We start from the raw sequence: 12,235 nt of genomic DNA on the forward strand, positions 1-12,235 counted from the left end.
AAGAAAATTAAACTACTATGAACACACGGATGATAAGAAAGCAAAACAGCCTTATTGCTGACCTGGAGACAGTTTTAGTGGTCTGGATAGAAGAGCAAATCGGCCACAACATTCCCTTAAGCCAAAGCCTAAACCAGAGCAAGCCCTAACTCTCTTCAATTCTATGAAGGCTGAAAGAGGTGAGAAAGCTGCAGAAGAAAAGTTTGAAGCTAGCAGCGCTTGGTTCATGAGGTTTAAGGAAAGAAGCCATCTCTACAGCATCAAAGTGCAAGGTGAAGCAGCAAGTGCTGACGTAGAAGCTGCAGCAAGTTATACAGAAGATCTAGCTAAGATAATTAACAAAAGTGGTAGATGACACAGCCTTACATTGGAAGAAGATGCCATCTAGGACTTTCACGGCTAGAGAGGAGAAGTCAATGCCTGGCTTCAAGGCTTCAAAGGACAGGCTGACTCTCTGGTCAGGGGCTAATGCAGCTGGCAACTTGAAGTTTAAGCCAATGCTTACTTACCATTCCAAAAATCCTAAGGCCCTTAAGAATTATGCTAAATCGACTGCCTGCTCTATAAATGAAGAACAAAGCCTGGATGACAGCACATCTGTTTACAATATGGTTTACTGAATATTTTAAGCCCACTGTTGAGATCTACTGGTCAGAAAAAAAAAGATTCCTTTCAAAATGACTGCTCATTGACAATGCACCTGGTCACTCAAGAGTTCTGGTGAAGATGTACAGTGAGTTAATGTTTTTTATGCCTGTTAACATAATATCCATTCTGCAGCCCATGGATCAAAGTCTAATTTTGACTTTCAAGTCTCAGTACTTAAAAAATACTATCATAAGGCTGTGAGTGTTGGTGATTCCTCTGAGGGATCTGGGCAAAGTAAATTGGCGATGTTCTGGAAAGGATTCACCATTCTAGATGCCATCAAGGGTAACTGTGATTCATAGGAAGAGGTCAAAATATCAACATTAACAGGAGTTTGGAAGAAGTTGATTCCAACTCTTAGGATGACTTTGGGAGGTCGAAGACTTCTGTGGAAGAAGTAACTAGCAAGACAGCTAGACTTAGAAGGGGAGCCTGAAAATGTGACTGAACTGCTGCAAACTCGTGATAAAACTAACAGATGAGAAGTTGCTTGTTAGGGATGAGCAAAGAAAGTAGTTTCTTGAGACGGAATCTACTCCTGGTGAAGATGCTATGAATATTGGTGAAATGACAAACAGAGGATTTAGAATATTCCATAAAGTTTGTTGATAAAGCAGTGGCAGGGTTTGAGAGAACTAACTCCAATTTTGAAAGAAGTTCTACTGTGGGTAAAAATGCTGTCAATGAGCGCTGCATGCTATAGTGAAAACAAATTGTTAGTGAAAGGAAGAGTCAACTGACGTGGCAAAGCTTAATTATCTTCACTGTTGTCTTCTTCTACAAAATTGCCCCAGCCACTCCAACCTTCAGCAACCGCCACCCTGATCAGTTAGCAGCCACATCCTCGAGGCAAGGCCTTCCATCAGCAAAAAGATGATGATTCTCTGAAGGCTCAGACGATGGCTAGCATTTTTTAGCAATATTTTTAATTAAGGTATATACATTGCTTTCTTTAGGCATAATGCCATTGCACACTTAACAGACTACAGTATAGTCTATACTATACAGTATAGTATAGACCTAACTTTTATATGCAGTGGGAAACCAAAAAAATCGTGTGACTCACTTTATGGTGTACTGCAGTGGTCTGGAACAGAACCCGCAATATCTCCAAGGTATGCCCGTAAAATATATCAACCAAAGAGACAGTACCAAAACTCAGTATTTTATGATACCAAGACATTATTAGTCATAAACAGAAAGCAAAGCCCAAAGGTTTACCTTTTTCTTACGATTTCCACTTTCACGCTGAACTGCCTTCATTAGGTGCACCAGCCGATCTACAAAGGTCTGCTGTGCAGCCAGCAAAGAACGCATAACTCTGACAGACTTATCACCCTGAAGGGATTCAAAGGAAAGAAAAATTAATTCTATGTAGCATAATGATTAGGGTTTCTTCAATAGCATGGGTGACCTTTATTCTTTTAATAGCCACAAACTTCAACACAAAGTAGTATTGAAAAAAATTAATTATCTTTATTCAGAGATAATGATAAACCTGTTATCTTAGTTAAACACCACCAACTCTTCCACAATTGAAAATTATCTGAATCTTCAGCGAATACTGGTCTATCAAAAATTGCACTTTTTTTCCCACACGCAACCATGTGACAAGATAGAATTCATTCACCCAAAATGTATTCACTCACCAGTTCAATAAATATCTGGAAGCCTATCATTTCTTCAAAAATGTGCTGGGCATACAGCAGAAACAATACTATCCTCAAGGAAATAAACATATACTTAAAAAAAAAATGTTCTCAAAGAGCAATATAATATGCTTGCTTAGTAAAACAGAAGCCATAAAAACTAAATGTTATAAAGTCTCATGCAGTAATTCTCAGTTCATAAAATATTATAAAATAACATTTTCTCATTTAATTTCTCCAATTACATTGATAAAGGCAGCTTGGCAATTGTCATCCTTATTTTGAAGATGGAAATCTATGCTCAAAGAGACTGAAATTTCCTCACAGGATGACAAAGGTTATAAGTGACAGAACTGAGATTAGAAGAGAGGACCAACTGCTTATTTGCTAGTCAGTTAGATATAGAGAATCTCTGGCCTCTGAGAACTATACAAAAGTTTAGTCTCAAAGAGTTCAATAAGATGTGACTTAAGTTTTTAAGAAAATTTAAATGAAACATGAAATAGCAGATAAAGATGCTCTGAAGTAAAATATCACATTTCTACAGCAAATCACATTTAATACCGTGACAGTTTTCTTTTCATTGCCCGTGCACCTTCTGCTGGCTGAACTGTGACACTGCCTTAACAATCACAAGAATACCAGGCAAAAAATGGCTTACATACCTCTAGAAACTATAAAAGCAAAAATATAAGTTATATAGAAAGTATCTGTAATATGACCATTACCAGATTTATATAAATATACCTAGTCTTAACAATAAAAATAGAAAACAGAGAGTGAAATAAAAAAGCAAAGCTTTGGGGGTTTTTTGTTCCAGGTATAGGTTTATTTTATTAAATCAGGGGTCAACAAACTTACTATAAAGGGCCAAGGATTAACTACGTTAGGTCCTGTTGACTACAGAGTTTCCATACCAGATATTTATCTCCTATTGGAGTGCAAAAGTGACCACAAACGATATGAAAACAAATGAGCATGACTATGTCCCAATAAAATTTTACTTATGAACACTGAAATGTGAATTTCACGTAATTTTCATGTGTCACAAAGTATTATTCTTCTTGTGATTTTTTCCAACTATTTAAAAATAAAAATCCTTAGCTCATAGGGCATACCAAAACAGGCAATAGGCCAGATATGTCCCATGCACCGTGTCTGCCAACCCCTACATTAAACGGTTACCTTCAACAATGCTTGGCTGAACCGTCTCATTACATTCAAGTACATCTCATGGGTCTTTGGATCTCTCTGCTGAGTATCTTGATCTTCACATTCCACTATCACATACCTTAAAAATGTTAAGTCATTCATGTAAATGTGAAATGAAACTCAGAATCATTTTGTAAACACTTATGCCTTTCCATTAAAACAGATCAATTCACATTTGCAAAAATAATTAATGGGAGTAATGAAACACATTTTTCATCACTCTTTTTAAAGCTGAAAATTCAGGAACAACATACATAACCTTCTATAAAGGTAAATTAATAACAGAATGCCTTAATGTGTACAATATCCTAGATTTTCTAAAACTTTTGGCATCAAAATGAGCATTTTCTCCTAATGCTTTATGAGGTACACAGAGCCTCATTAACATCTTCAGAAATTATATAAGCTCACAAATCTACCAAGTAACTCAGGAACAAAAATATTTTCAAAATATATGTAATACTTTTGGTATTACATAAGGCTCTCTTATTCTGGGGGGGGAAAAAAAAAACAACACTGAAGCTTTTCTCATTAACATACCTCTGAAAGATAAATAAAAATCTTAATTTTTCCTTTCATATCCAATTTCCCCATTTCTCAAAATTCCATATATAATCTTCAATTTTTCCATCATAAAATTGTGGTTTTAGAGAGTTAAAAGAAGTTTAAATATAAATATAGTCTTAAACCTAAACTGCTTATACAATTCATATAATCATATAAATAATGACCTGGATAGATTTTAGAGGTTGTCTAATCCACTGTTTCCAACTGTTCTGATTGGAACAAGCCATACTAACAAACACATTTTAGATCACAACTCGTTACACACAGCCCATGTGTGCACACAGATGCATAAAACTGAAAAAAATTTCACAAAGCAATATTCTGTGAACAATATGTTAATATTTGTTACTCTGTTCTATTTCACTTTTCTTTAAATAACAAATGCTAGACTGTGAGCCTTAAAATTGATTTCAATGGATAATGATGTGCAGTTTGAAACTTGCTTATTTTATCAATAGCGAAACTTAGAGGTGGCTGTATCTTGCCCATGGTGGCACAATTAGTTGACTGAAGAGCTGAAATCAGAACCCTGGACTCTGGGGTCCTCGGCTAGAATTCTTTCTACTAAGCTTACTCTCACAGTTTGACCTTTAAAAACCACATGAAACTTTTCAACTTCCTTAACTGATAGTATTTCACAAACCTCAAATCACAGGGCTTACTATTTTCCTTTATACTATTTCTGGAAAGAAAATAGTTAACCATCTAGAAGGTAAACTTCATGACAGCAGAGAGCTTACCTGTCCATCTTGATACCCTCAGCACTTCCATGCCTGGTTCATAATACTCAATATATTATTGTTGAATGAATGACCCCAATCTCATGGATTTAACAAGTATCTCAATGTTGATAATTCTCAAATATGAACATATATCCCTTTTCCCACATCTAAGGCCTAACTTTGCATGTCATTGGGTGATCTGCTTTTATATTCAACTACCCTAATTTTCAAGCAGCAGATCCCCTTTTCAAGACACTGCTTGTCATTTTTAACCGAAGATGTGTAAAACTGAAGTTATCACACTAAATGAGTTATTTTTCCATCTCAATTGAAGGCATTATCAATATTTCAGGCATTTGGGCTACAGTTTGAATCACGTGAGGTTGTAACCAAACCAGAGAACACAGGCTCTACCTAAAACTATAACTGGCACTTTGTGTTTAATTTGTGGTCTGTGCATCTAGAGCCAAACCTAGGTCACATTCCCTCACTTCAAACACCTATATTCAATTAGTCACTAGGCCCTGTTGATTTTTTCCTATAAAATGCTTCTTGTAGTTGTGCTGTACTACTAGCAAGCCCTGTCTGGAATCAACCAGCAGATACCTCTTACCTAGCTTCTCTAACTCTAAAAACAAACCCCTTATTGATCAATACAATCATCCAAATTTTTCTTCTTTAAACTACCTTCATGTCCCATCTATATTAACAAAAACATCAATGGTTTCCGCTTTTCTACTATTTTAAAACAGTTTCTGTGGCCATAAGCTTCTGGTTCAAACTTCCACCATCTCCAATTCATGCATTCACACTCCAATCAGCTCGACTCCCCACCACCCCCACTTTGTGCTTTCGCTCATGTTGCGGTACTGTCCAGAAACACCTTCCCACCTCCACCTTTCCTTATTCTACCCACCCTTCAAATACAGGTGATACTCCGTCTCTTCCAGGAAGTCTTTGCAAACCCTAACAACTTCTTTCTCCTCTGACTTCCTAAAACAGGCACAGCCTCTCATACAACTTGTGCTGATAATGTTACCTTGCTCGTCACTGTTTCACACATTTACTCCTAGCTCCCTTCAGAGGTTATAAAGAAACCGATGCCAGATTCCGTATCTTAAAAATCTTTAGTAGCCCTTGACATACACAATATAGTCTTACACAAAGAAATGTTTTAAAGGTTGATAAAAGTTAAGAGCCTTCTCCCACTGACTTCCCAGGTGATCTGGAAGTCCTCAGAGTTGTATAACCTAACAATAGAATTTTCTGTAAAGTGGTATGAGGAAATAAACCCTGACACTGTATCTACCTTATGTTCCAAACAACAGTTCTAAACCAAATATTCAAGAAAGCATTTTTGAATCTTGAAACTGTCAATACAGATTCAAACCCAGTCCATAGTCTCTAACCCTTTGAAGTCCTTGACTATCCCCATCACCTTAGTATATTCATTGTGTTTTCCTGTGTTTACATGGCAACTCCTTTCTAAAGGAGCAATACAGATGACCACAATATACAGGCTCCACTGCTTTGTTCAGGTCCCCTTGACTGCCAAGTAAACACAATGGCTGCAGCTACGTGATAAAGGTCACATAGCAAACACCTCTCAAAATCATTCAAGGAAAAGGAAAAGTCCATCTAAAATAAAAATGACAGTGTCATCTCCAAAATGAAGGACAAATTTAGATCAAGACTAGAAGACCTAGATTTGAGTCACTTCTGAATTCTCTGTTCACAGCAGTAAGGAGACTCTACAAAGCACTCTCAGGTACTTCCTTGAAACCTGTCATCTTCAAGTAGAAATGCAGACAAAATTGCCTGGGTACCCATTGTATGATGACATCAGTGGGCTACCTGTTTCCTGGCAATTTCATTTTGTGAGGTAAATAACCTTTATTACTTTGAAAGGTCTTAAAAGTTATAGAAAAACATGTCAAGGCAGCCAAAGTTTACTTTCAATTTCAACATACTGGAATAGCTATAAAAATAAAAAACTGCAACGATTTATAGATCCTGATGCCCAACACTTTACAGACTGGAGACTATAACTCCCCTCTGAGGTTTAAAATGTTGACACTATTCATTTTAAAAGGATTGTCTGTACTACTGTAGGCCTCTAAGGATTCAACTACAGCAGGAATCCTGTTTAAATCAATGGAAAGGGAACAAATGAACAAGGAAATTCAAAATGTTCAAAAGGAAATAGCACAATCAATTAAAATTTATATTTTAATATATTTATTATAATAGAGTAAGCTTAGACTGAGAGGAATATAAATTGTTACATGTGATTAATATTTTTATACTATTCTGTCCAGGTTCAAAGGAATAGAATGATTATTTTAAGTCAATTATTTGAAATTATTTCCCATATTTTCACCCTACAATCACAAAAGTGGTGTGTACCAAAGTCAGAAGTCCACATCAATAGCTTTTTCTTCCCCATGAGTGTTTCTGAATATGTAATATGCAGACTATAAATATGGGAAAAACAATTACTCCTCAGAGAATGAATAGACATAGCACATGCTATTGCATCAGTGAATCAGAGACATAGTGGGAAAACACAAATCAAATCTAAGTTTGATGGAATGCTTATAAGACTGGGAGCTAGGGCTGTACTTTGTTTATTATCTATGGAGAAAACAAAGTGCTCTTTCTGAACAGAAACTGTTGCCTCATTGGAAACTGCTCATCTAATAGGTTTCCTACTGTTCAGCTGCTTTCAGAATGGTTTGAAAACTCTTCCTACTTGAAATAAGATATCAAAGATCCTATCGCAACTAATTTCAAATTTTACAATGAAATCTGGTCTATACTCAAATCCAAAGAATACATAATTTTAATCACCACATAATCAGTATACATACATATAGCTCTTATAATAGTGACTACTCTAGACTATAAATTCTGAGCCAGAGTAAACTTTCCATGAATATCACAAGAAAATAAAAAAATATCTATAAAGGAATTCTTAGTAAATGATTTTTAAAATATATAAAACCTTAATTTTAAATACCTAAGAAGCTTAAAAGTACTTACTCAAAACCTTGGCACTGTGCTCCACACATTTTTTTTAATTTCCATTGAATTATTTACCCAGATTTTTATGAGGAAATATTTTTCCATAACACCAGTGAATAGACATACACTTAAGAATTCAGATTAGAATATGGAGAACATTAGGAAGCAAGAGGTTACATTAAAAGGAAATAGTACCTATCTGGTAATACATTGATTTCTAAGCAAAATTTTCAAAGTAAAAATGGTGATTAACAACTAGCCAAAACATTTTGTGGATGTATTTTCTAGGACATACTGAAAGTTACGGTTAGGGAAACGTGGTTTATGAATATTATATTAAATTCTAAAGTAAAAGCAAGGAACTATTTTTCCTCCCACTACTGAGGCCAACAGGAAAAAAAAAAATTACAGGTACCAAAGGGGGGAAAAAATGACTGATTTAGTTAAGATTGTTGAAAGCGGTTTTTCTTCAATGAAAAGAGAACCGTGAAGGCTGAAACTAAAGAAATATTTGTTATGTAAGTAATGAACACCCACGTTTACTAAAGAGCCTTTGATTTATTTATCTATTTATTGGCTACAAGGGCAGTATCCAGATAAGACTATGTTTGGAGAGTGGGAAAATGAAGTTGATTTGACCTACAGGACAGTTCTCCAACTCAGTCTAAAACACGGAAAGCAAAACGCCTCACTATTCTTCAAAAACAATTACCTTTCAGAATGGACATCTATTAATTTGTACTGTTTAAGTTAACCGCAGTAAACTGAGCAGTAAGATTAGATCAGAGATAATTTCTACAGTCAAAAAAAGTATCAAGTTTGTCAGGAAGTTTAAAAAAATGTTCTCTCAAATGTACAGAAAGCTTCAGGTAGAGCTTACCCAATGGCTCTGCCCTTTGTTTGCTCTATAAAACTAGTTAAGGCTCTCTTGTCTAGTGTTTAATCCTAGTGCTTTCTTTAACTGAACCAAAATATTTCTCATTGTGGCTTAAGCTACTTGTTCTTTACACTTTAGAATTCTATGACAGATAAAGGGAGCCATGCTTCACATTAATTGTGTCTCAGTAAATCAGTTAGCTTTTCTATGCCTCAGTTCCTCTCTTTCTTTCATGTAACTCACTCAGGAAACCTGCTCTCATGTAAAATAGAGATACTTACACTTGCCCTATTTAACTTCACAGAACAAATGAGAAAAGGTCACTGAAAATACTCTGTAAATGGCAAAATGTGAGATAAATGATCTAATCCTAGTTCAGGTTTTACCAAGTTCAGCTACATCATGCCTCTGCCTCAGTTTCCTCATGTATAAGTAACTTCAAGTTCTAATTTTCTGTTCTTGCACGATTCCAGTGTTTTAGTAAATAATGTGAAAATACACACTGCTGAAGGACAGTGAAGTATCATACTTACACTACTTAAATAGCATAAAAGGCAAGCAGACATCAAACCGAAAAAAACGATTATCTTACCCAGTTTTATCTTAGATCCTGGAAAGTTAGTGAAAGGAAGAGAAACTGTGGTGCTAATAAGCATTTCCATTAGCACAGTTGTAAAGAAATACAGCTAGATATAAATACTGCATAGGCTTTTGATGATTGCTCATACTTTATTTTAAACTGCCTTTTTGTTTACAGTATGGAAAAAAATAGTCTTGAACAGTGATGAGAAAATAAACAAAAAATTATTTCACATACCAGTATAAATAATTAGCCAGTGTTGAGTTTTTGCAGGCTCTTGATATCAAGAAGGTACATAGATCTTGCTGAAAGAATTAAAAGAAATGTATATATATTATATTACCATCTGCTATTAACAAGGGGGAAATAAGAGAGTCTACATTTGCCTATCGGTTTTCATCTACATATCTATGTCACAGATCAGATTTTCATGCATCCATCTATCCCTCCATCCCACCATCCAGTATTTATTCTAAACCAGGTGATATGTGAGAGGCTAAGGACGCCATGGTTTGCAGAGTTCCTTGTCCTACTGGAAGCTTAACATTTGGTGGAGGAGAGAAGCATTAAAGGAAGTCACAAAAATAGTTTAGATTGGGAGGTCAGAAGGCAGCAATGAGGATGTGATATTTAGGCAAGACCAAAATGACGGTATGTACAAAGGCCCTGAACCTAACTGTTCAAGGAACTTTTAAAAGGCTCAATGTAGCTGAAATATAGTGAACACTAAAGTAAAGGAGGCTGAAAAGGTAGGTAAAAGCCAAATTGTGAAGACCTTTAAGGTCACACTACTGAGTATGGATTTTATTTAATTTATTTTATTTTTTTGGGTGCATTGAGTCTTAGTTGCGGCACGTGGGATCTTCGTTGAGGCATGTGGGATCTTTCGTTGTGGTACACGGGCTCTGCACTGCAGCGTGCGGGCTTCTCTCTATTTGAGGCACGTGGGTTTTCTCTTCTCTAGTTGTGGCACGCAGGCTCCAGGGTGCATGGGCTCTGTAGCTGTGGTGCGTGGGTTCCAGAGCGCATGGGCTCTGTAGTTTGCAGCACACAGGCTCTCTAGTTGAGGTGCGTGAGCTCAGTAGTTGTGGCGCCCAGGCATAGTTGCCCTGCGGCATGTGGGATCTTAGTTCCCTGACCAGGGATGGAACCCTCATCCCCTGCACTGGAAGGCGGATTCTTTACCACTGGACCACCAGGGAAGTCTCTTTTTTTAAAAAAAAAAAATAAGACACATTATAACAGAAAAACAAATGATTGATATTTTATACACTGCATTTTCTTCAGAAAATCTAGAGCAAAGGATTTCTCATATTTCTATAATAGTTCAACACTGCAGACTGAAAACAGAACTACTGAGAAAACAGCTGAACTTGCACATGAAGTCTACTTCCCCTTATTGCAGAATTCAAGGTTTCTCAGGTGACAATACAGAGTCAAATGCAGTGGATAAAACTTTGCAGATTGCCTGTGCTTGTTCCAGGCTGCTGCACTGGTAAACCCACAGGCTGTATTCTTCGTTGCTGGCATCTGTGGTCTTCAGAGCCAATAAGCTTTTTCCTGTCCCCAGACCATCATCATAACAGACCCTCCAGATGATAAAATATAGAGTGTGCCGATACAAAACATCTTACTGATCTGATGTGGATACTTTTATACCATACTTATAAACAACCATAATAAATTCTTCCTCCAGAGGAACAAAAGACAACTTTCCATCTTGCTGGGTGACATCTATATAATTCATCAGGTCTAGTCGCCCTTCAAGACTTTTCCCCTCAGACAGCTTCAGTTTCTCAATGGCACCAACATACTTTATTCGAAATTCTGCACAGGTATCTGAATGACTGTTGCTTTGTACTGAGCTCTGGGTGGAATCAATATCAAGGCTTGCCACAGTGCTGGATCGAGAAAGCCCTCCAAGGTTGGAATCTACAGACTTGCTCTTAGTACTGATTTCACTATTCTGGGAGCTGCTACTGCTCTGTCGCTTTCTGTCTTTCCGGAACATCTTCCACCATAGCTTGATCCAGAAGCGCCCCCTACAGAATCGAACACTATTTTATCGTCTTCAAAGGTTCCACAGACAGCAGTCTGCACAGATAGCTTCCTTTCATTCCGACATGGTCAATTCTTGTCAGAAAAACAAGGTACCTCACTGCCGCCTGTGATCAGGGTCAGACACCCATCGCCAGGGCAGCCAGAGCCACGGCAGCGACCCCCATTCTGGATTTTATTTTCAAAGCAATCCCTACTCAACAAAAGATCTAAAGCAGGAGAGTGAGATGATCTGATTTACATTTTCTGAAAATGACTCTATTTGCTCTGAATAGTACAGACCTGAGATCAGTCAGGATGCTATTACAGTAGTCTAGAAAAGTAAACGGTGAGAGTGGAGATAGAGTGAAGTAACAGATTATTAAAATATTCTGGAAGTATAATTAATAGAACTTGCTGATGGAGAGGAAGTAGGAAGGAAAAAAAGAATCGACACTAACTCCCAAATTTATGGATTTAGCAAATGGGTTGATTTGTTACATCACAGATGGAAATTCCAAGTGAGAAACAGGCAAGAGTGTGTGGGGGAGAGAGATGTATTTTGAAACATCAAGTTTGAAATGCCTGTCAGATATACAATAGAGATCATATTTGGATATATGAATCTAAAACTTAGATGAGAGAAATGTGCTAGAAATATAAATTTGAGTTTATCACTACAGCCTAGGGCAAGAGTATAAATTGAGAAAAGAAGAGGACCCTGAGGAACAATAAAGTGTCATGCAGCAGAGAAAGTGCTGACAAAGGAAACCAAGAAAGAACAGCCAGAGAGGTGAAGAGGAAAACAAGGGATGTATGGTATCATGCAAACCATGAAAAGAGTTAGTTTTTCAAGAAGGGAGTCATTTATTTTGCTGAATAATGCTGGGAGGAACTTAAAGTATGCACAACCACAAAC

General features: G+C 36.7%; 2 protein-coding genes across 2 annotated transcripts in view; both read right to left on the reverse strand.

Moving 5' to 3' along the window:
• PIK3C3 (phosphatidylinositol 3-kinase catalytic subunit type 3) overlaps nt 1-12,235 on the reverse strand; it is a 160,264-nt gene that overhangs the window by 58,621 nt on the left and 89,408 nt on the right. The window contains exons 13-15 of the mRNA XM_061169001.1: nt 9,517-9,584; nt 3,483-3,588; nt 1,870-1,986 (exon numbers count right to left, since the gene is read on the reverse strand). Of these exons, the coding sequence (XP_061024984.1) occupies nt 1,870-1,986; nt 3,483-3,588; nt 9,517-9,584 (291 nt within the window). The remainder of the gene's footprint in view (nt 1-1,869; nt 1,987-3,482; nt 3,589-9,516; nt 9,585-12,235) is intronic.
• LOC133075788 (integrin beta-1-binding protein 1-like) lies at nt 10,688-11,290 on the reverse strand. Its single transcript, XM_061170155.1, has 2 exons — nt 10,914-11,290; nt 10,688-10,763 (listed from the first exon to the last, which is right to left on the reverse strand). The coding sequence occupies exons 1-2, from the start codon at nt 11,288-11,290 to the stop codon at nt 10,688-10,690; spliced, it is 453 nt and encodes a 150-aa protein (XP_061026138.1).

This window comes from Eubalaena glacialis, chromosome 15, assembly GCF_028564815.1.
Source record: "Eubalaena glacialis isolate mEubGla1 chromosome 15, mEubGla1.1.hap2.+ XY, whole genome shotgun sequence".
NCBI lineage: Eukaryota > Metazoa > Chordata > Mammalia > Artiodactyla > Balaenidae > Eubalaena > Eubalaena glacialis.